Source organism: Ursus arctos, unplaced genomic scaffold (genome assembly GCF_023065955.2).
Source record: "Ursus arctos isolate Adak ecotype North America unplaced genomic scaffold, UrsArc2.0 scaffold_15, whole genome shotgun sequence".
NCBI lineage: Eukaryota > Metazoa > Chordata > Mammalia > Carnivora > Ursidae > Ursus > Ursus arctos.
The window spans coordinates 6,063,687-6,088,839 of NW_026622819.1; the positions used below are offsets into that span (position 1 = coordinate 6,063,687).

At 43.9% G+C, this 25,153-nt stretch overlaps 1 protein-coding gene across 2 annotated transcripts in view; it reads left to right on the forward strand.

The window, feature by feature from the left end:
- The window catches only part of MTRR (5-methyltetrahydrofolate-homocysteine methyltransferase reductase), a 31,947-nt gene extending 8,107 nt beyond the window's left edge, over positions 1 to 23,840 (forward strand). Inside the window, exons 5-15 of one of the 2 annotated variants that reach the window (XM_026506676.4) lie at positions 369 to 747; positions 5,846 to 5,968; positions 7,543 to 7,696; positions 8,598 to 8,686; positions 12,010 to 12,190; positions 14,224 to 14,266; positions 14,837 to 15,023; positions 17,894 to 18,012; positions 19,066 to 19,158; positions 19,273 to 19,452; positions 22,153 to 23,840. In XM_026506676.4, coding sequence (XP_026362461.2) covers positions 369 to 747; positions 5,846 to 5,968; positions 7,543 to 7,696; positions 8,598 to 8,686; positions 12,010 to 12,190; positions 14,224 to 14,266; positions 14,837 to 15,023; positions 17,894 to 18,012; positions 19,066 to 19,158; positions 19,273 to 19,452; positions 22,153 to 22,297 — 1,693 coding nt within the window. In that variant the 3' untranslated portion in view covers positions 22,298 to 23,840. The remainder of the gene's footprint in view (positions 1 to 368; positions 748 to 5,845; positions 5,969 to 7,542; positions 7,697 to 8,597; positions 8,687 to 12,009; positions 12,191 to 14,223; positions 14,267 to 14,836; positions 15,024 to 17,893; positions 18,013 to 19,065; positions 19,159 to 19,272; positions 19,453 to 22,152) is intronic. The other variant, XM_044386988.3, reaches the window with a different exon arrangement.
- Positions 23,841 to 25,153: the final 1,313 nt, after the last annotated feature.

A 25,153-nucleotide genomic window follows, 5' to 3' on the forward strand; every position in this document is an offset into this window, starting at 1 on the left:
TTTGGTGTAAGTTCTGTCATCCTCATCAAAATTTCACAGGCCTACTTAAAATTACAACTTCTTAAAATAATACCGGCTGTATTTTAGGAAGTTAAGAGTGATCCCATTCCTGTTGCCTATTACTAAAATGGCTTTGTTTTTGTTCTGACCTTTATATACGCTCATACACGCTTTTTTTACAGCTGAAGTTCTAATGAACATACGATAACATTGTTTTTAATTTAATGATAGGTATATTTTGTATTTTATTTATATTGACATTTGCATAGCATTCTGCCAAGTAGACTACCATTCTCCCATTATTATATATTTAAATGGAGAACCTAGGCATTTGTTTATTTTTTTTCTCTTTTATTACAATAATCCAGTTTAGAACTTGTGGTTGAGCCATGGATTGACGGACTCTGGGCTGCCCTCACGAAGCATTTTACGTCCAGTAGAGGAAAAGAGGAGAGGAATGGAGCTCTTAAGATGGCATCTAATGCCTCCCAAAAGATGGATCCTGTGAAACCAGAATTATTACACCTTGAATCACAAGTTGAACTCCTGAGATTAGATGATCCAGGGAGAAAGGATTCTGAGGTTCGGGAACAGAATGCAGTGAACAGAAGTCAGTCAAGTGCTCCACCAGCAGCATCTGAGTCTTCACTTACCCACTCGATACCCCCACTTTCACAAGCCTCTCTGAATATTCCCGCCTTACCACCAGAATATTTGCAGGTGCATCTTCAGGAGTCTCTCGGCCAGGTAAGCGGTTTTACTTTATGCCTCATGCTGTAGAATATTAACTTACCAAGGGTGTGGCTTTGTTGTTGTTTATTACATTACAACAGAGGTCAGCAAACTGGCCTGTTGGCCAGTGTGGCCCACCGCCTGTCTTGGAAGTAAAGCTTTATTGGGACCAGCCTGCCCGTCCGTTCCCATGTGGTCTGTGGCTGCTTCTCCGCTGCAGTGGCAGGGTTCAGGGGGTACCTGGAGGCCGGCTAAGCCTGAGATGGTTACTGCCTAACCGCTTACAGAGAAAGTTGGCCTGGGCATTGCAGAAGCACTTGTATGACCTCACTTCTGTCTTTGAAGCAGCAAATAGTTTAGGAGCTCAGTTTCTCTGTCTTTTGGAGAATTAATTTCTTTCTCATTTTAGATGTGAGTCAGGTGATGGCAAGTTGTAGGCACTCGTTAAATTACCTCCGCTACACTTAAAGCACTAATTTACAGTAAAATCTCTTTTTCAGCGTGGGTGTCCTGGATGCTCCACTTTGGGGATGATTCTTTTTCTTGGTAACATCTTACCGGTTTTTGCCTATATTACGTGATTTTCTATTGTCAAGTGTATTTTTTCTATCAATAAAGAAGTGCCTTTAAAGTAGTCTATAAATTTTGAGCATTAAGTTGAATAACAACTCATTTCTCCTCACTGCTGCCACTATATGGCACCCTGAAACTTCTTCCATCGTGCCTAGAATAAATTTCATTGCAGCCAATCTTTCCATGGAGAGCCGCACCCTCTTTCTTCAGAGCGACTCATTGTGGGGTTCCACGTGGGCTTTCTCCCATAAACCACACTCTCTGCGCAGGATCGCAGTTTGCTTCTTGATTTCTTCTTAATGAAGCAAGGCTTAGATGTTTGAGAAGCAATTTAAATACAACTTTCTAGTACGTTAGAATTGTTGGCCAACACCTGATAGGATAGTGGTTTTTTAACATCTGCTTATAGTGTTTTTCTAGAGTATTCAGATAAACAAACGTGTTTATAGAAACAGCTGTCCGGTGTTGTTTTCCACTTATGGTTCATTATTGTGCAAATTGTTTAGTTAAGTGAGGTAATTACAATAAGTGCATTTTTGTCAGGCCTGGGAGTAGACCTGAGTGCGTCCAGTGAGCCTCTGGCTGGACAGTGGGTGTGGGCGCACGGGCAGGGTGTAGCACCCCTGTTGCGCGCTGCAGGGACAGGTCCGTGTGGCAGAGGCATGGGAACGTGATTTATCAAATGGGGTGCTTCAGGAGGGGGATCTGAGAACGCTTCCAGTACGGCACAGGTCATTAAAGAGGCTTCAGTTGCTGGTAATGTGGTGGAAAGATTTTTAAAATCTCAGCTAGTTAAGGCATTATTTGTGTACATTTGCTCAGGGGTTATACTTAGAGGATAAGGGGTTGGAAAAAGATTTCTTGGGATCCTCACATGAGGGAACCGAGTGGTGGGGGGCAGCACTGGCAGAGTGGGCAGTTGAGCTTCAGTTCGTCTCAGCCAGTCCCGCTCCACATAGCATCTGTTCCCCCAGTCCTGGTGTCTCGTAGCCTGTGGGGTCTCCGGATCGTGTGGTGCAAGCCTCAGGGGCTCTCGTCCATACTTATCACTTGGGCCAGCTGCACAGCCCTTTCCTGCTCGGGCCCCCCCCCCCACGGCCGGCTGCCTGTTGAGTCACCTGCTGTTTTGGTCCAGGCAGTCATCCCAGGGAGGTGCTGCTCCAGATCCCGAAAGGCCTGCCAGCTGTTCTCCTTCTGTCCAGGTGAAGTGAGGTACAAGATGCATTAGCGTGTCCCTTACTGGAGGGCGTGTCCTGGTGTGGCCCAGGCTGTTGGACTCCTGGAAATTATACTTAGAGCGCTGGCCCTTCAGTCTGCGCAGGGCCTGGGCCTTATTTGAGACTCCCGCACACTAGCCACTTCCTGTATGTTGAGTGGGAGTAGCATAACATCACTGATGTAGTGGGCTGGTGTGATGTTTTGCTGAATGTCCAGATGTTCCACGTTGATTCAGACTGTCTTATAACAGCTGGCAGGAGCATTATCACGGTCTTGTGGCAAAATTGTAAATGGAAGTTGTTCCAAGTGAAAGTGTGTGGCCCTCTTTAGGGATAGAGATGGAAAAGAGCACAATGGCTCACTCTCTGTCCATATGCCATGTGCCTGAGGCCATATTAATCTGCTCTAGCAAAGGAACCCATCCTTCACGGAGGCCGTTATTGGGGCTACTGCTTGTGTTCCTTGTGGTTCATTGTCATCCCCCAGGATCTGCCTGGTGGTTGCATGCAGGGACCAGGTTGGTGAATTAGATGGAAACCATCCCTGGTCCTCTACATTTTTAGGGATAGTATTAATACCTGCCGTGCCTCAGGATGCTGTATTTTTCACTTTCTACTTGGGTGAGGGGAGAGGACAGTGTCAAATTCAGAGGATTCCTCTTGGCCTATTATATAACCCTTAACGAAAGGCCAAGAACTGAGTAGACCCATGGAGCCAGACCTGGCCCAGGATTCCGGTGTACAGCCTGGCGCTATAGGCCTCCCTCTAGTATGTGGCTCATGATGACACTTTGGGTTCCTGGGTAACAGCATAACTTGGACCCTCTTATAGCAGTTCCTGGAGTACTTGAGTATTCCCCTTGGCCCAATATATGTTTACCCCCTGGAAGAAAGACGTTATTGAGTACAGTTTCCATGACGTTGCTGAGTCTCCCCCACCAACCTATGCCACTTTGGGGGGATGCCCCCTGCAACCCCTCCAGCCTTTCTGCTGAGATAATCATGCCTCCTTCCAACACCCTGCAGGACTTGGTGGCTGAGTGCTCCCACGCTCCTCTGTTCTTTGGTGGTCCAGGCTTTCCCATTGCTGCAGCCGTGAACTTCTCCATGATCCTGGTGCCCCTCACCAGCACTGTCCTGTCGGCCTTGGCAGTGGTGTATGCTCTAGCTGCTCCAGGGAACATCATCATCAGATAGGTTTTGGCTCTTCGTAGTTTCATCCACTCTACTCTGTCCTTTTGAGCCTTTTACTCCTGTCATCTGATGCTGGCCATGGAACTCTCAGCAGTTCTGCCTCGTTTAGTGTGGACTTTTGCTTTCTCTTTGGCCTCGTAACCATCCCTAGAGGCTGTTGCCAATGTGTTAAAGCCAGTATCCTAGGACAGTGCTCCCAATGAGCAAAACTTTTCTGTCCAAGTTGATGTTCTACCCTCGTTGGCCTGGGACCTTAGCATTCCGTCTTGTGCGTGCTTGGCTGGCTTCTGCTGGTGCGTGTTGCTCTGTCCTGCACTTTCTTCAGAGCATTGTCCCTCGCCTGCCTTAGCTGGCCCAGCCCATCTGAGGCCTGGTATGTTGTGACTGAACCCTTATTGGCCCAGCAGCTGGGAGAGGAGATGGGGTGCAGGAGTGGGGGTGTGGGTGTGTATTGCAGAGCAGATCTCTTAAAGCCAGAAGGAAGCTCTTGCTCTTCATAGGAAGAAGTAGTCACTTCTGCAGGCTCAGCAGTTTCAAGGGAATCTAGGGATTCAGATTTTCAACCCACATGTCCTCCCCTCAGCGGCCAGGAGGCCGTTCTTGGCCTGTCCGAGTTGGCCTTAGCGTTCTGTCAGGCTGTGAGAGATGCGCAGCTTCTTCGTGTGCTACAGAGCGTGTTCTCTGGCTTTCACACTTAATGTTTAATTGTTGATTAATTTTTCTCAGCCTTTTGCATTTTTTTCCAGAAGCATCAAGGAAGCGTGGCAATGCCCACAATTCTACTGGCCTTATCAGTGCCATTTCCCCATAGATCTCAAGCATCAGCTACTGCATACTGACTAATGCATTCCCTTTTATGGTGCACCATCCCACTTAGCTCTTGCACTACCGACACCTTGTGCTCTCTGTCTCCCATCTGTCACCAGTGTCGAGTGCTCTTGTCAGCCAGGTGGGTGATCCAGCTCCAAACTCTCATTTTAGCATCTTTTTTGAAACCACTGTAGCACCGGCTGTCACAGACTGGGTTCCTTTGAATCAAACTGTGTGATTATTTTTTAGGTTATCCCCTTGGGATCCTCACCTTGGGGAATGGAGGATACAGAAGCAGGAGTGGGCACAGTGAGAAGTGGGCTGTGATGTGTCCCAGCAAAGGCCCTAGCCAGCTTCATGGGTTCTCCGGAGCTGGGACGGCCCTTTAGCATCGTACTGAGTTGGGGCAAAGGGGCAGGGGACCTTTATAGTTCTTGATTAGCTGTTGGATGTGGGCTGCCTCTAACAGGAGGCGTGACCTGGAAATGCTGAGGTCAGTCTCCGAGGTGACCATGACCTAGCTGAGGGCTGTCTGCTAACAGCATTCCCAGCAGCCTTGCTGAAGGCTGCCTTAGGCAGGGTATCTCCCAGTTCCCCATATGTCATGACTGTCAGGCTCTAAGTTCTGATCCTTTTCCCAGTTTTTCCACATAGCTATTTATCCAGTATTAACTGGTTAGCATTTTGTAAAGTTTCTGTCTTCAACAGAACTTAGAAACATCAAGTTGGAAAAGGAGTAGAAGTAGTACAACGAATTGGGTTTCTTTGCAGTTTCCCAAGACCTGTGCTATCTAATACAGGAGCCACTAGCCACGCGTGGCCACTTAAACTCAAGTAAATGAAAATAAAACTAAGAATTCAGATGCTTAGGCACATATGGCTAGTGGCTCCTGTACTGACCAGTGCAGGCGTGGAACATTCCCACGCCAGGGCCCACCACTCTGCAGGTTCCCGTGAACCTCTGTACAGGTGTGTGTCCTTTCCTTTAGACTCTCCTTTCTGAAATTGTGCATGCGTACAGTCTCCTTTTGCATTATTTGGAAGACTTTTAGACCTTTACAGGAAAATGCTGGTATCTGATGTTTTCAATATATATCCCAGAAATTTGTTTAATAGTCAAGGAGTTTAAGATATGGATGCGCTGTCTCTTCTGAAAGATTGAGAGGCCTATGTCTGTAGCCATTTGCCTTAGAAAAGAATACTTAAATATGTAGGACATTTTATAAAATCCTGTAGATCTTACCTAGTCACTAAGTGAAGCAATGGCAAGTAAAATTGAAAATTGCATTTAGTAATTTTTATCACATTTGTTTCTCAAGGAAGAAAGTCAAGCATCTGTGACTTCAGTGGATCCAATTTTTCAAGTTCCAATTTCAAAGGCAGTTCAACTGACTACAGATGATGCCATAAAAACCACTCTTCTGGTGGAATTGGACATTTCAGTAAGTTACAGAATTTACTTCTCAGCGCTGTTATCAGGAAGTGCGGAGGCTTATGTGCTGTTGGAGTCCACACACTCGGGAAGGAGGAGAGACTCTGACAGGACATCTTCCCTCTTTATTCTTGACCCCTCATGTTTCCTCCCCACCTCACACTCGTTCTCTTTTCACTTCAGGAAGGGGCTAGCATGAGGAGTGACCGAGGAGGTGACTCAACTTGAAAGAATAGCGTTGCTCCCTTACTCAGTAAGGCACGGAAGAATAATGGAATCAGAGCAGCATTTTCCGTGTGAGAAGAGTCCCGAGAAAGGCAGCTGCTCCCCCGAGGTCAGCCAGTGGCTGGAAATAGAGCTCAGATCAGACAGGCCTAGAATGCTTCATTTCTCACAGTGGCGGTCCTCATTCCTTTGAGAATCTGGAAGAAGTCACCGCTCCCCCCCCCGAAAATGGTTACGTATAAACATTTTGCATATAACTTCAGGGGCTTACGTGCTGCCTCTCACCTCCATCCATGAGCCCAACCTCTGCCCCAAACCACGGGCCTCATTTAAGAGGCTACCTGCTAACCCTGTAACCTCAGTGCTTAAGTTACGTCTTCAGAGTCACTCAGCTGTGTATTTCAGTGGAAGTCCGGAGAGGTGCATCGTGCTTTCAGAAAAGGGTGTGTCGGGGCTGTCCGTGTAGATTTCATTGAACTCCTAATAGGGAAAAAGAAATGACAGGCATCAAAAGTAAGTAGTTTTGCTTGCATACTCTTGAGTAGCTCCACATTACTTTGGAACATTTCAATAATTTGTATTAAATATTTGTACACCAAAGCATTTTGTGTTTTATTCTGTTCTACACTTTCGTCATAAAGTGGTGAGGGTTGGCAAGTAGGTGGGTTCAGCTGTGCTCCTCACAGGCCAGGGCTGTGAGCATGTGTGGTCAGAGGCTCTCTCCGGATCCTGCCCTGGTTCTGCATCGCTCTGTAAATACCGTGTGGAGGAAGCTGGCTCCTCCAGCCCTCGTTCATTCCCAGTACCAAGCCAGGTGCTGTTACGTTTTTTGCTAGTAAGGAAAAATAAAGTGTCATCTCCCACTCCTCTTCTTCCCCTAAAGAAAGGAAATTGAGAACCAATGCAGACAGCCTTCTCTCCCTCATAATGTGTGTTTTCATAGGGGGTTTTTATGTTGATAAAACATTACTTACTGAGGTACCTTAAATGAGAAAGGTTTTAATTAACGTAAAAAATACTGAAATGGTTTAAAGCAAAACATTGGATGACTGAAATTTTTTTTCGTTAAAGTAACTCTTGGGGCGCCTGGCTGGCACATGACTCTTGATCTTGAGGTTGTGAGTTTGAGCCCCACATTGGGTATAGAGAATTACTTAAAAAAAAAAAAATCAAAAACAAACTTGTAATGAAAGTACATTAGTTCAGTGGGGCTTATTTGTTTTTTTGCAGTTAGAATTATTTTGTTTCTAATTCATATTTTTGAAGAATCATATAATAAAAAACATGCTTTTCTTACCCCACAACTAAAACTCTTTAACTCATGGGCTTTTTTTTTCTTTCATGTTGTTTCTTCTCTAGAAAACAGATTTTTCCTATCAGCCTGGAGATGCCTTCAACGTGATCTGTCCCAACAGTGACTCTGAGGTACAAAACCTTCTCCAAAGACTGCAGCTCACAGACAGAAGAGAGCACTGTGTCCTCTTGAAAATTAAGGCAGACACAAAAAAGAAAGGTATGGCCCTGATCTCTTCTTAGAGTATCATTGGGCCAACAGATTGGAGGTGACAAGTGCAAGGACCCCCTCCCCACACCTTTTGTGACAGCTGCACAGGTGGTCCGAGGTTGGCCACGGGTCAGTGGGCAGAACCCCGGTACTTGCTGCCTTGTGGGTTTCTTAACTTTCACATCAGGTACACTGAATGGGATGATGATGGATTTTATGCTTATTGGACACTGCTGGACGGTAAAAATGAATGTAGCTCTAGTCTTGGAGAAGCGGATGGATTAGTTGGGCTGATTTTTTAGTTTGCTTTTTGAGTTAGCATTATTTTGTTTCTGAGTTATACAAGAGTAGTCCTACAATAAACATTTATTATATGAACCTTTTTAAAGTTTTTTTTTTGTCATGTGTATTTCTCATAGCATATTTATTGCTTATTTAATATATAAAAATATTTTTTCTGATTAAAGGAAGTTATTTTTTTTTAGTTATTTACTAAGAATCTTGAACTGGAGCTCCATCAGTTCTAAAATTCTTTTTGAGAAGAATATGCAATGTTAGTGGACAAGTGCCATCTTTTGGCTTTTTGTTCCTTGGCTTTGGATAATTTCCCTCTTGTTTGGTATACCTAGATTTGGGATCTTTATGAAACATACCAAAGGTCTATCTTTGTTAGATTTAGATGTGGCTAATAATGCTATTGAATTTATAATTCTTTTTTTAATTTTTTTTTGTAAGGTGTTCCCCCCCCCCCGCATTCATTTTGGAATTTTTTTTGACTGCATAAACATGTTGCCACAAATCACGTTGTACCTTGCTAGCACTGTAATGTAAAGTATTAATTGTTAAGAATGCAGAAATGTTTTATTCTTTACTTTCTGTGTCATGGACTCTTTCCTGTCTGCCTGAAAAGGAGCAGCCTTACCCCAGCACATACCCGAGGGACGTTCTCTCCAGTTCATTCTGACTTGGTGCCTTGAAATACGAGCAGTTCCTAAAAAGGTACTTGTCTTTGGGTAACTACTTAAAAGTGTACTTAGCTCTGTGTAGGATTTATTAAATCTGGTATTTTTGCTCTTTGAAGGCTTCAGAAATATAGCTTTCACACCATGTTTTCAAAATAGGTCCCAAGGGTGCATAGTATCTTTGCAGTTGTCATAGATATTTTTATGTTGTGCTTATATTGAAATTTTGTTTTCTATTGACATAAGATTTTTAAAGTAGAGCTTTTTCTTATTTTTACTAGGTTATAACTTGATGGGCTACATTAATCAGTAATTAAAGTGACCCCAGATGACCTTGTGTTATCCGGCTGCACTTAACCCTTTTTGTGTTTGATGACAGGAAGCTTGTGAGAGTGCAGGCTTTCCCCTACTTGCCGCCCATTTAATGTTGAGATCTCTTCTGTGTGAAAATACATAATTCTTAACTGTTAAGTCAGAATTCTTCAGAAAAAAATGAAAGGTTCTGGGAGATTATACTGATGTTTGGATGAACGTGGAGAGAATGATCCACTAGATGTCAGTAGGATGCAGGGAGCTGTCTTTTAAAAGATGCATGTAACTGATTCCTTCTAAGCCTGTCCCCCACGTGGGTATGAATGGGGGAGACTTCCCAGCTGTGCTTTGCCAAATTCGTATTGCCAGTGTGTATAAATAGTGCTATTATCAGGCTGCCCTCCACAAAGTCTTTTTTATGCCCTGTCTTATTAATGTGTTTGTTGCATGCAGTCTCTGGGAAGCAAACTCCTTTAGAGAGAGGCTCAGACCTAGATATGATTTGAATAAATGTAGTATTCACTGTGATGAGAACTTCTTGATTAAATGCAGTCAGTTTCACAATTTTAGTTCAACTCTACCATTTCATAAAGCATGTCTAGGTAAACATGGTTTTCCTTACCATAAAAGTAACGCACTCATTATAAAAATTCTGCCACACGAAAATCAACAAGACAGGAAACAGCAATTGCTGGAGAGGATGTGGAGAAAGGGGATCCCTCCTACATTGTTGGTGGGAATGCAGGTTGGTGCAGCCACTCTGGAAAACTGTGGAGGTCCCTTAAAAAGTTAAAAATTGAGCTACCCTATGACCCAGCCATTGCAATACTGGGTATTTACCCCAAAGATACAGACGTAGTGAAGAGAAGGGCCATATGCACCCCAATGTTCATAGCAGCAATATCCACAATAGCTAAATCGTGGAAGGAGCCGAGATGCCCTTCAACAGATGACTGGATTAAGAAGCTGTGGTCCATATATACAATGGAATATTACTCAGCTATCAGAAAGAACGAGTTCTCAACATTTGCTACAACATGGACGGCACTGGAGGAGATAATGCTAAGTGAAATAAGTCAAGCAGAGAAAGACAATTATATGATTTCTCTCATCTATGGAACATAAGAACTAGGAAGATCAGTAGGGGAAAAGGGGGATAAAGAAAGGGGGGTAATCAGAAGGGGGAGTGAAGCACGAGAGACTATGGACTCTGAGAAACAAACTGAGGACCTTAGAGGGGAGGGGGTGGGGGAATGGGATCGACTGGTGATGGGTAGTAAGGGGGGCACGTATTGCATGGCGCACTGGGTATTATACGCAACTAATGAATCATCGAACCTTGCATCAGAAACCAGGGATGTACTGTATGGTGACTAACATAATGTAATAAAAAAACATTAAAAAAAAATTCTGCCACAAAATTAAGTAACTTGGGAAGCAAAATTCCTTTATAATTAAATCCTCAGGCTTAACACTTGGTTTTGTTTGCTAAGATCCAAATGAGGTCTTCTAGTATATATGCTGTTCTGTCACATGCCTTCTTTACCTATGGAGAACTCGCGAGTTTGTACCCCGGCATGGAAGGCCCGTGTAGAGGTGTGGGGTGCTCATTCATCCCACACGGTTTCCCAAGTGCTTGTTCCGCCTTTGGCTCCATGCCTGGCATTTTGAAGAAGGCGTGGGATTTGTTGGTCTTAGGATAGTTTCAGCAGGGCTTCTGAGCTGAGCCGCTGGAAACCCGTGATGCTCACGAGAGGAATGATCTCGTCCTCCCTGGTAAGGGGGTCCAGGACATGAAGGTGCTTGAGCCATGGAGTAAAAAGTCCCTGTTAGCATTTCACTTAGCATTTGATGCAGATTATGGGCTTAATTGCTTTGTTCTTAACCCTCGAGTGGTAGGAGCTACATATGTCATATTTGGAGCACGTTGAAACCAAAAGTCGTATTAGCAAGTTTGGTCTTCTGTCCAAGAGTTTGGACTTGGCTCTGTCTTTGGGGCTTGGGATTCAAGATGTTATTGCTTTGTTTTCTTCGATTGTATTCTCCTCCTCTTTCTCCAGTGAGTCCGAGGTGACCTAGGGTCGATGTGCAGGAGGCATCTTGAGTTTCTGGCCCTGTCTTTTCAGCCTTTGTCCCGTGCCCGCATTGCCCTGCATCCACGTGGAACTGTGCGTGGCCCCGGGAGCTTGCTTTTGCTTGCCTCCTGTGCCTTTGTGGAGTTGGGCCTTCGGCGTAGCCCTTCTTCACACTTTCTCTCCTGTGGCCAGCCTTCAGCTCAGGCTTGCATTCGGGGGCATCTTCGGCTTCAGGAGCCCCTGACATCCTCAGTCTGCCCCTGTTGGGGTAGTTAACCTCTTGCACACTGTCCCTGTCCCATGAGCCTTGCCAGCAAAGGAGCTGTCATGCCCACTGCCTTTGTATAAAGAGCACTTAACATTTGTCAGATGAACGTAGAGGTCTAGCTCGTAATCATCCACTAAGACAAGAACAAGTATTTTGTCTTGAGTTAATGTGATAAGTTAGGAGATTTCTTTTTTTTTTTTCTTTAAAGATTTTGTTTACTTCTTTGACAGAGAGAGACAGCCAGTGAGAGAGGGAACACAAGCAGGGGGAGTGGGACAGGAAGAAGCAGGGTCCCAGCGGAGTAGGGAGCCCGATGTGGGGCTCAATCCCAGGACCCTGGGATCACGCCCTGGGCGGAAGGTAGACGCTTAATGACTGAGCCACCCAGGTGCCCCAAGTTAGGAGATTTCTGATCATTGTTACTCAGATGTATCGGACATGTAGTTTGAGATCATACTTGGGACTGGTGAGGTTGGTTTAGGAAACAGGAAAGGTGGCTAAAAGTAGAATATGGAAAGTGATTTTCCTTAACGGGCTGGCAATAAAGCAAATAAGTTAAATTCTCTTTTCCTGATCATACTCCCGAAGGGTGCTGTGACTTTTTCTTGGATAATTGGACACACCCCCAGCTCCATCCTAACTAGACACTCTAGCAGCCTGACCACAGGTGGTACTTTCAGTTGGCTTTCTTTGCCTTGGCCGCAGGCGTTGTTGCGAGCCCTGGTGGACTACACCAGCGACGGGCCAGAGAAGCGAAGGCTGCAGGAGCTGTGCAGCCGGCAGGGCGCCGCCGATTACAACCGCTTCGTGCGTGATGAGCGCGCCAGCCTGTTAGACCTCCTCCTCGCTTTCCCGTCCTGCCAGCCACCGCTCCATCTCCTGCTCGGTGAGTGGCCGCTCTCCCAGCCCCTATGCCCAGTGGGCCTTTTTGTACAGAGCCCTCTGCTTGTGGGCCACCCTCTGGAGTCTGTCTGTCACGTGGGAACACGTCTCCATGAGGAAACATTGGGGTGTGTTCAGGGCCTCTTGAAAGTCAGAAAGAATCCCTGTGCCAAGATTGTCTATCTCCTATTTCTTGCTTCTGTCGTTGTCACTGGCCTTTGCTGTCATTACAGCCAGTCTTAATTCTCTTTCTTTGGGTCCGCATTCAACATCTTTTCTATTCATTTAGCTAGTTTTCAGAAAGTTTCGTTTTGTTTTTTTAGTCCAATGTTACCTAAAAATGAATTACCCAAGGAAAAAATTTTTTCTGTTGCAAAGCTGATGAACAGTAGATGTAATTGACAGAATGCAGTGTGTGGTCTGTGCGGAAGACAGGAATGCTGCTGTCTGGCCAAGTCCAGCTCAGGGTTCTCCAAGGGCAATGGGGACCCCTCCTGCTGTAGCTGTGCAAGTGGCCTTGCTCAGGGTCGCTCCAGGCTTGAAGCTTGGGCGAGACCTGTCACTGAATAGTCAAATGTAAGGTGATTCTGTTTTTTGTCCTCATTGTCTCCTGGGGTCTTCATGCCCACAGAAGACAGAAGATCCTCCCTGAGGAACTGGTGTCAGGGGAGGGGCTTTCGGTGGCAACCTCACTAGGGATTGGAGACATTTTGAGGGGCAGCGACTGTGAGAATTGGACAGGATTGTTAAACCTTGAGTACTTTCCTGTGCTGGTAATTTTCTCCTCTCTCTCTTTTCCTGTAGTGATAAGTAATAAAATCTTTCAAATTTGCATTTATCTTTGGTGATAGGAAAATGTGAATTGTGCTTTTTACTTTTAGGCCCCAGGGTCCCCTGATGTCCAGTACAGTTCGGGGTGTTCTCCTTTATTAAGTCAGATCCTGCTTTCTCTCCCTTTTATTATTCCTTTTCCTTCTCAAAACGGTGAAGTTACTAAACCAGGTGGCTCCCTGTATCAAAGACACACTCCTCCCCTTCTCAGTTTAAAACGAACACAGGGGTTGGGAAAACAATCAGAACATATGTAGGGAAGTTGTAAGAACTCTTGTAAAGCTGTCCAGCATTTGAGGATGTTTCGGTTCTTTTCGTAGATTTGCTGGGGTTTTTTAAACTTTTATGTAGCATTTATTATGTAGTTCTGTAAAAAACTAATGAAGGCATTGCGACTTAACAGAATTCAAATTATTTTCCACTTCTTTAAGTTATCTTAATGTATCTAAAGCTTAGTATTATGTTGAGCCCTCTATTAAGCATTATTCTGTTATTTATTAAATTTTAGAAGGGTCTTTCCAAGTTTTTGCCGGATAACTATTAAAAATATAACCTTGAACAGAAAAAAAAATTTAGAGTTTGTTGGTGGGCAGTTAGGTATTCAGACTTTGACCTGCTTTTAAAAGAGCTCCAGTGTATCTAGAAACCACTGGGTTCTGAATAACTTAAAGGTTTTACCACTACACTCTCATTTTAGTGTTACAGAAATATAAGAAAGAAAAGCATTTCCTTTTTTTTTTTTTTTATTAAGGAGGAAAGATATTTCAAGCCTAGGTGTTTCCCATAATCCTTAAAATAGTGATCTTTAATCTTTTGGGGCCATGATCTTATTTCAAGTATGAAAACTCTGAACACTTCTGCAGAAAACTGTGTACACACAGAAAATTAATGGGTTTCTTGATTCTGAAACCCATTCATGGATGCTTTTATTATCCTTCGGTTTAAGAAACCAGCCTTTAAAAAGACACTGATTTCAGGTAAAGAAATGCAATATGTCTGATTTTTAACGTGAAGAATTGGAAAAAAAATATTCAGTAGGGACTTAGTCACAGTGAATTTACACTTGCTCTAAACTATGATTTAAATTAAAATGTTATTTTGGGTGTTCTAAATAAGAAAAAGAAATCCACTGAGGCTTAAATTTTTATAAAACCTTACATATAATTTTCAGTAGCAGTGAATTAATTGCTTTTTTTTTCCCCCTAGAACATCTTCCTAAGCTCCAGCCCAGACCATATTCATGTGCGAGGTACTGATGTTTATTAACATATAGTATCTTTCTCCCAAAATGTTGTGAATCTCTGGCTTCCAAATCCTTATTACTTCCGAATTCACCCAATGAAAACTTACAAGATTTGTGGATGACAGTAGCAGGCACGGTAAGGACTGAAGGAGACTGGTGCTGGGACTCCTGTCCTGCAGGTGTTCAGAGAGTGTAGGCTGTCCAGTGCACCCTTGGTCCGCAGCCACGTTTCCCCACGTCGGGCTGCGAGTGCCCTGGTCCTCCACCTGCTGCCTTTACGGCTGTGCCAGGCTACCTCCACTGGGCAGCAGAGGTGCGTAGTGGAGACATGACAGGTTGTATAAATCTTATGGAGTCTTAAAGCAAACAGGTAACTGGAAACTTTTCTGAATATCACAAAACAGGGGGCAGGAGAAGAGGAGCTTTTAAGTAGCAACAGAGCTCTTTTCCCTGAAGAGTTAGAAGGTAGATGAGAGCCCACAGGAAATATCCTTCAGTTAAGTAAAAAAGGCCGCATCTGGCCTGTATGCATGAGTCCTGATACAGAGTTTAAAACTGACCTGTGTGTCTCTGCAGCTCAAACCTGTCTCACCCAGGGAAGCTTCATTTCATTTTTAACATTGTGGAGTTTTTGTCTACCACCACAATGGAGGTTCTGCGGAAGGGCGTGTGCACAGGCTGGCTGGCTGCGGTGGTTGCGGCAATTCTTCGTCCAGACACTCGAGTGTCCCGTGCGGAAGGTGGGACAGCCCCGGCGCCGCAGGTACTGGGAGTGTGCAGTTTGGGCGTTATTAGAATTGTGCTCTTTGCCTGGTTAGGAAAAACAGTGTGGTCTCCCCTGCATTGTCCATTACCATCAGGTTTATTCACAGGAAAATGTTTGCCATACTTGAATTTTAAAATCTCTATTGGAAAGTCAGGAAAACATTACTTTTTTCATTTACTATTAGTTAATCCGTGTATTTCTCAAATATGTAAAGTGTGAATTTTGTACAACACAGCCTTTTCTCCTTCTTCTTCATATTCCTAGAAAAGAAGGTCTTTTTGGCTAATAGTCTTAGAAGATTGGGCACAGGAAAAGAGCCAAGTAAATACTGAAGGCTGGTATTGAGAGACAGCCTCACCTTATGTACAGACCATATCCTGTGTCCCAGGTAATTCCTCACTTGGCGATCAGTTGACAACCAAAGATTAATTTTATGTCCTTCGGTTTGGGGTAGTAGGATTTTTGCCCTGTTTCTTCCCCTTTTGTCTTAGATGTGGTGTAGAATCCAAATTAGTGCTGTTAGTGTGAAGGCATAATGAGGGGGAAGCACTTTTAAAACACGTAGGAGAAACATGTTTCTTGATTTTTTGTGTGTGTGTGTGACCAAACTGTGGACACATTTACATCTGGACCTAGTGCCATCCTTCATGTTTTCGTACAGCAATCGGCGAATCTCACTCAAGACCACAGCATAAGGAACAATTTAAAGTCCCTCCTTGCCCATAAGAATGGTTGAAATTAAACAAAACATTTCGGGCTTTATCATGAAGTCGTCTTTCTCTGTGGTATTGAAGAAATGAACATGTCGTTTGTAGCATTATCTTAGGACTGGTTTGGTTGCTGTAAGTTATTGGAGTTGAAAAGTTCATGCCCTAAGGGGAAAGTAAGACTTCAGTATATACTTGAGAGGGCTCATGGGAAGCTGCAGCTTGAAATTGCCCTTTACCGTGGTATTTTCCCAGGCTACAGTCTGGGATGGAGGTGCCTGAGAGAGAGAAAGAGAGACGCCCCCCCCCTTCTCCCACCCCCCCATACTTCTAGGTCACCATGCATCAAAGACATATTAAGAACCTGAGACACTGTTCCTTTTTTGAAATATATTATGGTACGGACATAAAAGTATTATGTCATTTTATGATCCTATAAAAATGGATGGTCTCCAGAAAGTTAAATATATATATCTATAACCTATCACAAACACCCAGCATGAGTGCCATTCACACATTCTTTTCTCCTTTCTGCCTTTTTCTTTCTCCTTTCTCCATCTTAACAGATCTTTATTATAGACTCCCTAGTATTCAGGCATTGGAGGTACGGGAATGATGATACAGTTTAAATTGTACGGTGCTTATTGCCATACATATTTTATTAGGAAGTGTAGAGAATGTTAACATTCACGTGACCCACCCACACCTTCCTCCAAATGGTAGATGGGACGGCTGTTGACAGATAACCCCTGTCCTTAGGAGGCGTAGACTGCCCTGCCCATTGATGTGTAGTCTGGCTGCGTGACCGCATTCCGCCAGTGAGATGCGAGCAGACAGGATCTATGCCCCCTCTAAGCAGGAGCACTGAATCCCCCGCTGGTGTGGCTTGCCTCTCTCTCTGGTGGAAGGATGGGATGGTGCAGGTCAGGGATGCTGCTTGGGATGCAAATGGAGAGGATCTAGGCTGTGGAGCTGTAGTCCACCTGTGGCCTTTAAGGAGAGCCAGGCAGAAGCGCTTGCTGTTGTAAACCATTTGGGATTTACTACAGTGAGAGCGAACTAATCCTGGTCTCCTTGCAATCCCTAGAATGCGGGCCACGTGCTCTCACTAGCGCACCGCTATCCGACCCAGTGTATCCTGCTTTGGTTGGTTCATGGGTCTCACGGGTCTTATCATTACCACTCATTTTACAGATAAATGTTTGATTATTGTCTCTTCCTTCCACTAGAATGTAAGTCCATGAGGACAGGGATTCTGTTCATTTCTCTATCTGTAGTGCTTGTCATATTGAGTACCATCAGTGAGCCTGGTGCGTGGGTCAAGTGAGACTAGTGTGAGATGAATTACAGTCTCATTCCAGAACGCCGACACGCATCTCCCATCTTTGCCAGTTCTTCCTTTACAAAGTATGGTGTTTGTCCTGTCGATGAACTTCAAAAGGTTTTCCTTACATTAAAGGTTAAAATGTATCCAACTTCACTTAGAACAGATTCCTGTCACTCAGTATAACTCACGCCTATGGCGAAGTGACACTGGGACTGAAATATACTAAGAAATGGACTCCTTGTACGTATTCCTGGCACATGATTTAGAAGAACAATCTTTTGAGATTTTAGCAAAAAGATTGTCTTTATCTGTGTATGCTGCTTATTCTTCTAGTTTTGCACGAACGCATAACATTGAACTCAGATTAACACAGCACAGTTCTTCAGCATCTTTGGAGCGACCCCTCATTTTTGCTTCAGGTGCTAATTTGCCCTCAAAGCTCTCACTCCATCTTGATGCCGATCTTCATTGCCCACGTATGTGCAAACACAGAATCCTAGCTTCAGCTCGTCGTGCATTTCTCCATCGTACAGATGATGGGCTGCCTACCAGGAAGCAGATCTTACCCATGGGCCTAGGAAAAGAATTTGATTGTATCTATTCAGTGTTCTACCTTAGAAATATGCCTGTCATTTTTAAAGCACCTTTGATTTCGACGGAAAAGACAAATTTGCAAGACAGACTTGTTTTGTTTCCCTCTGTAATGACAAATGTGTTCATGGTTTCAGTAAGGTTTAATGCTGCTATTTAATTTCTTTGGCAAAGATCATCTTGGTTATATGCCTTTGTCTAGGTTTTCATTCAGACTTACGAGCATTGGTTTAATATTCCAGATATCCATCTCTCCTCGAACAACCAATTTTTTCCACTTACCGAGTGACCCCTCAGCCCCCATCATAATGGTGGGTCCAGGAACTGGCATAGCGCCCTTCATTGGTTTCCTGCAACACAGGTGTGTGCTCTCTTTGACTACTGAGAAAATGTATCCCTTGTGATCCTGGGTGGAAGTAAAATAGAGAGCCTTTTTGTTTCTTCAGTGATTTTTTGGTTATTGGACTTCGGTTGTAAAATTTTTATTTTAGAAAATTACTATCAAATGTGTGATAGCATAGCATAATTTGTCAGCATGGGAAAAGTAAACATGATGTCTTCCATAGGTTTTGTTTTGTATGAGAACTTCCCTTTTTACTGTAGCACTTTCTTTTTCTTTTTTCCCCCCCAGCTGCACTATAGTTTATAACGTATGTAGTTGGGGACAAATTTCAGGCACACCTTTATGCTGGGCTGATGTGCAGGCTGTTCCATCTATTCCTTAACTAGATAAAATTGCTACTAACGGAGATCCAATTATACCAAAAGTTTCAAAGTTAAACCTCAATACCAGTAATTTTCAGCAGATTGATACTAGTAGATGTGTCTTTGTATCAGTATAGAACTACTTGATATAAAATAAATTGTGCTTCTCTCCCTGTTTTTGAAATAATGAACAATCCTTTATGTGCTGGTCCCCAGATAGTGGTGTAATATCCTTTGGGCAAAGTCTTTTTGTTGTTTTTAGTTTTTTTCGTTAAGGAAGCAAAGAGTAACGGCAGATAAACACAGCGTGTCTCCTTGCTGTGTCATTTCTGAAACCCTTCACAGCAGATCGTTCTACCATTTAAAGCCCTGGGCTACTTTTCCATTACGTTAATTGAGAGTTAATTTTATTCACAAAGTTGCTATCAATATTTAATGTAGAAATTAGTGTATTTTTCACAGTGGGATATTTTGAATTATCCTCATAGATGCCGTACGGAGCTTGTCGGTGTCTGTAGCCCACAGATGCGCGTGCTTGTCGGGGTGTCTGCTGGGGGGCTTGGGAGCCCCGTGGGCAGGACGGTATTAACTCAGTGGCTAAACTCGCAGTGATGGTGAATCCTGTCGATTGGTTGGTGGTATTTCTGACCAAATAGATTGGTTTTACATATTCTTTATATCCAGCATCTCAACTTTCTTTTCTACCTAGAGAGAAACTCCAAGAACAACATCCAGATGGACACTTCGGAGCAATGTGGTTGTTTTTTGGCTGCCGACATAAAGATAGGGATTATCTATTCAGGTACTATACAGTTCTAGTAATGGCAGACTCAACAATGGGTGTACAGTTCTCATTTCAGGCCTTTTAACTTTAAATGACAAACCTTTCAGTAACCCATTATATATTGTGTTTCAGAGAGGAGCTCAGACATTTCCACAAGCGTGGAATCCTAACTCACTTGAAGGTTTGCTTCTCAAGAGATGCTCCCGTTGGGGAGGAAGCCCCAGTGAGGTACGTGCAAGACAACATCCGGCTTCACAGCGAGCAGGTGGCAAGGCTCCTTCTCCATGAGCGCGGCTGTATTTATGTATGTGGGTAAGTGGCCATCACGCAAATGCCAGGTAGGCAAAGGCAGCTGATAATATTTATTAAATGAACGAGGGACCATTAATAATCCAGACAGGTAGGGATGAGAGATTTGATTCTTAAGTACAGGAATAGAAATACAAGTTCTAAAATGATTTTTAACATACATTTAATAGTCAATAAATTGTCATCATCAGGGAAATAGAAGTGAAATCAATTCTTAGATTTCTGAATGCCTTGTGCCATATCGAATACATGTTTTAGCCTCTGAAAGTTATATTTGGTGTTAAGATGCTGATCATTTAACTTGAAGTCTCAGGATCGATTTTGTTGTATCCAAGAATATGATTTGTGCATTCGACCTGGTTTTGACTCTGAGAATGTGGATCTAAAGATGTTTTTTTTGTTTTGTTTTGTTTTGTTTTTGGCATAAGGGCATAATTTGTAATGTCAAAGTTGACAGTAAGTCAGGAATCATTTTTGTCTTTTTACATGCTTTCTGAGGCAAGATCTGTTACAGAAACCCAAAATTGCCATAAAAAATAAAAATTTTAAAACCTTACCAACTTGTTTTAATGGAGTACACAAAAACTTCTGATTAAAAAGGACTTTTGAGTAAGAAATAGCTCTTTTTAATTCTGAGACATCCCGGGCATTTAAAACTTCTATATATCACCAAGTCAGGTGTGGTTTTTTGTTTGGTTTGGTTTGGTTTGGTTTTTGTTTTTCTTTTAAACCGTGATAGTAAAGAAGAAATACTGGTACAGTGACCTAGAATAGTTATAATAGAAACAAGTTTTATAAAACAGAACTTTTTCTATTTACTTTTCATGACATGTTGTGATAACTTCTGCTTTATCGTTTTTTTTAAAATTGATTTTGCCTCCGAAGTTGATTTTATGACCTGTTTATGGATTTTTGACTCTCAGTTGAGAAACCCGGCTTTAGGTTGATAAAGGGCATAGATTCTGGACATTGTGCTGGTTTCCATTTTCATTTAGCTTTTAAAGAAGCGTTTGCCTGTCACTTTGTAGAGGATAGGGCAGTCAGTGTTCTTCAGAACAGGCTGGCGTTTTAAAGATTTTATTTATTTATTTGAGAGCATGAGCACAAGCAAGGGGAGGGGCGGAGGAAGAGGGAGAAGCAGACTCTCCGCTGAGCAGGGAGCCAGACGCTGGACTCGATCCCAGGCCCCTGGGATCATGACCTGAGCCAAAGGCAGATGCCTCCCTGACTGAGCCATCCAGGCGCCCCCAGGCTTAAGTTTTAGATGTACCTCTAATAGAGGCAAAGTCAGTTGTACAAATACGTGAATAACTGGTAAGTGAGCGCTTGGAGAATATCTTAAATGTTCAAACACATTAACCCAGAAATCGCTCTTTACAATCACTGGTGCTTCACTTTTCCCATCTGCACAGTGGAATTGGTAGTGTTCATGATACTGGTCGGTGGTAGGGGCTCAGAAGGAGACCCTGTGGTGCCCTAATGTGGACCAGCCCCTCGGCAGAAGTGAACTTGTTCCTAATTTAGGTCCAGGGGACACTGTCCCAAGCGGGGAAGCCTTACGCTGCTGATAGTCAAGTAAGAAGACAGAGGGTACCAGTAGGTTTGGCAGCTGGTAGCCACTGGTGCTGTGGGGATGGAAGGTCCATTGCAGTGGTTGAGGGGAAAGTGTGAGGAGGAAGTCGAGGCGGCCACTGGAGACACCTTTTTCAAGAGCTGTTACTGTAAAGGGGCAGGCCAGGTTCCGTCGCTGACATATAGTGTCCCGTCCCGCTTTTGCTCACTCAGCAACACTGGGCGCCTCCCGAGTGCTTTCACACAGTCCGGTGCTGAGAGATGGAAGGCTGAGTGAGACACTGCCTGCAGCCCGCTCACTCCCTGGTGGGAAACCACAGCAGCAGGGGCTCGCAGTACAGCAGGTGCCACGTGGCGGCCGCGGGGGCGCACAGGAGGGCCCCTCCCCCATCCTGTATGTGAGTGAACTAAAACGTGTCAAAGCACTTAGAGCCAGGCCCATAGTTGAGCTCTCAGTAAGTGTGTCTGTTAATAGTTGTGTGCACGCACGTGTGTGTGTGTGTGTGTGTGTAGGCTTGTAGGTGTAAAACCTTTTTGCCCTTAGGAATGCGAGTTCCGCTGTGTGCCTGGAGCCCGAAGGGAGGGGATGAGGGAGACGAGCAGGAGCCAGGTTTATGAGGTCTTAGACACTTACTGAAAACTCAGCTGCTCCTGGAACATGGATGCCTTTGAGGGATTTTCAGCTGTGAATGATGTGGTCAGCTTTGCAAATTGGATTGGTCACTGGGTAGAGGCCTGACGGGTGACAGGCTGGGACACTTGTTGGGACGCTTCCCAGAGAAGTAGAGGGAGGGCCAGGATGGGTGATGATGAAGTCAGTGGCAGTTAGATTTGTGAATTACGGAGGCTTTGGTAAAAAATTCTTCTTTTCTAAATGTTGATGCTAGGGGCACCTGGGTGGTTCAGTCGTTAAGCATCTGCCTTCAGCCCAGGGCGTGATCCCAGCGTTCTGGCATTGAGCCCCGCGTTGGTCTCCCTGCTCTGCTGGGAGCCTGCTTCTTCCTCTCCCACTCCCCCTGCTTGTGTTCCCTCTCTCGCTGGCTGTCTGTCTCTCTGTCAAATAAATAAAATCTTTAAAACAAAAACAAAAAAAGCCCCACCAAAAAACGTCGATGCTGTTCTTTTTTCCAGAGATGCTAAGAATATGGCCAAAGATGTCAATGATACCCTTGTGGAAATAATCAGCAAACAGGCTGGAGTTGAAAAATTAGAAGCAATGAAAACATTGGCTACTTTGAAAGAAGAAAAACGGTATCTTCAGGATATTTGGTCATAAAATCAGAAATAAAGGAAGAGTGATGCTTTTTTTTGGCTAAAAATAGTAAAAGACTGGCAGAAACGGAGACTTTCCATTTTTAAAACTAAAAAAAAATCTTTTTGGAGGACGTAGAGTGGGAGTGGATCACCTTACCGTGACAGTGCCTTCCCATTGGGGTTTCCACCAGTGCCTCTGCGCTCCCCGCACCGGGCTTCAGCTTGGAGGCTTCCTGAGCTGAGGGGCGGCCCTCCTGCACCAGCACCTCCCCGGGCGGCCACCGCATCCTGGAGAACGTCACAGGGAAGACGTCTTGTCTGTGTGATGAGGCTTCCAGCACGGACGTGGGCACATAGGCCGACCACGTAGATGGTTAAAGTCTGTGAACTTATGTTGCCAGTTTTTTAAATAAGGAAAAAATAATTTATTTTTATATGAACTGTACCGTAAAGATTACTCCTATTGTGTTAAAATTAACTGTGTATAGTATGTCTGATTACTTATTTATCCGGACAGTCCCGGGCTTAGGGTTGACAACAGTGTGAAAGCCATACACGTTCAGTAGAAACTGTGCTTCCGATTTTGAGCATTGATCTTTTCCTGGGCTGGTGGTGTGTGATCCATCCTCTCTGCTGATGCTGGGCAGTGACAGCAGTCTCCAGGGCCACCAACCGTCTGTCCCCACACAGGCATTTCGTCACTTTTAGTGTGGTACTCAATTACATGAGATGTTCCCTAATATGTGACTGTAGGGTCATGTGAGTGTCCCGAGCACGTGTGAGGTAAGATGGGCCAGGCTGTGATGTTCAGTGTTTCAAGGGCTGCTTTTTGGCCTAACAGTATTTTCAACTTCTAATGGATTTATTGGGATATAACTTCACTATAAGCTAAGGAAGATCTGTATAACTTTATCAAATGGTTATTTATTACCTAAACTATATTTCTGATAATATTAAGGTAATGCTTAGAGATTTTTTAAAATGATTTTAGAAATGCGAAATATATTTTAAAATTCTGTTATATGATGTATTTATCCCAATTACTTGATAATATCACAGTTCTAGAAATTTAGGGAAATTTGTATTCTGTGTACAGATGCGAGCAAGTACGTATTTTAGTAAAACTACAACCCCCCACTCTTCCTCTGTGTTCTTATTGGCTTATTTTTTAGTTTTTGTGCATTATCTCAACCCCATGATATCAATCAAATTGTATCCTAGGCTTAAAATGCCTTCTTAAATTAGTATCCTTGTATTTTAGAAAATTCCTACCATTCTGAGTATTTGTCCCTCTAAATTCCTGTGTTCCAGTGCTAACCTCCATTACAATGACAGCAAGAGGTGGGACCTCTGGGAGGTGCTTAGGTCACGAGGGTGGAGCCCTCAAGGTGGGATCAGTGCCCTGTTGAGAGACCCCACAGAGCTTGTGGCTCCTTCTACCCGGTGAGGACACAGCAGTCGGCAGTCTGCAGCCAGAAGAGTGCTCTCACCAAGACCTGACCCCACCCAACTCTTGGACTTGCAGCCTCCAGAACAGAGGGAAATAAATCCTTGTTTATAAGCCACCCACTCTCTGGTATTTTGTTACAGCCGCCCAAATGGACTATGACAATTCCCAGTGACAAACTGTTAAAATTTGCCACAACAGAAAACAGTATAAAGGGTATGATTAATTTTTCTAGGCTCTGGTGTATATTGTTTTTTTTATTCAAGAGATTGGCATTTGAAAAACATCAACCTGTCAAAGGTTTCTGGTCATTTTGAAAAATGTTAAGATTTGATAATGCTTTATGGGTGTTTGATCTTTAGTCTTATTTCATGTATTTTATAATGGAAACAAATCTAAAAAGCAGAACATCTCAAGCAAATCTGGTTACGGACCTAATTATATGGATACGGTGTATATATCAGCCAAAACAGACAAGATGAGAACATTAAAAAGGACAAAGAACAATGTTCTTTACTGATAGATATAATAAGGTGGAACAAGAACTTGCATTCACTTATCACTGTCGTCTATGAACGTGACCCCAAAGCTGACCCGGAAAGAGAAACACAAATACGCCTTCCCAGTGGGCGCTGGCACCTGCCCTTAGCCATCTCGTCTACCTCCAGCATCCACAGTTCTTCTGTTAGGCAGTGTTAGATGTCAAGTGCTAGGGCCGGTTTGTCGGCTCGCTCACAGCCCCACCAGAGGATAATAGTGAAAACAGCAGGAGAAACAGCTCCTACAGCCTGTTAGGTAAGCTTAGTGGAGTTCCGCGTCTCTAGATGGTCCGTGACCTATCAAAAGAAAAGTTTCAAGGTGGTTTTGACGTTTCAGGGGCAGGATTTTGTCCATCTAACCACCGTGGGCTGCCCCCCAGCCCAGGGGCTGGACACAGCGCTACTGTGGGGCTAAGCCTCATGCACTACCTGAGGGCCTCGCCAGGTAATCTGATCCTGGTATGTATGGGTGGGGAGCACCCCTGAATATCCAAACTCCATCAGATCTTGAACACCACTAATTTTACCAACCAGAGACCCTTTCTAACTCATTCTAACAAGCTGCTGTCGGACCCATCATTTTCAGTACCAATGCTGATCAGTGATGAAAGTCACCAAACAGCTGGGGCGGCTAGCTGTCTGCAGTGTGGATTTTTTCACTAGAATGCTAACTGCGCCCAGAGGGTTCTTTACTCTGTGTAACACACATATATCTGTGCCAAAGTATTCCACACTGAATCAGATAAAATAGAATTTGACAATAAGAAAACTAGATGTGTATGCCCAACAAACTAGGCACCTCATTGCTTCCTAATATATTTGATTGGAAATTGATTATGAACTAGGCCATAGAGAAAACAATTGCATAAAATAAGGCATTGTTCTCTGACCC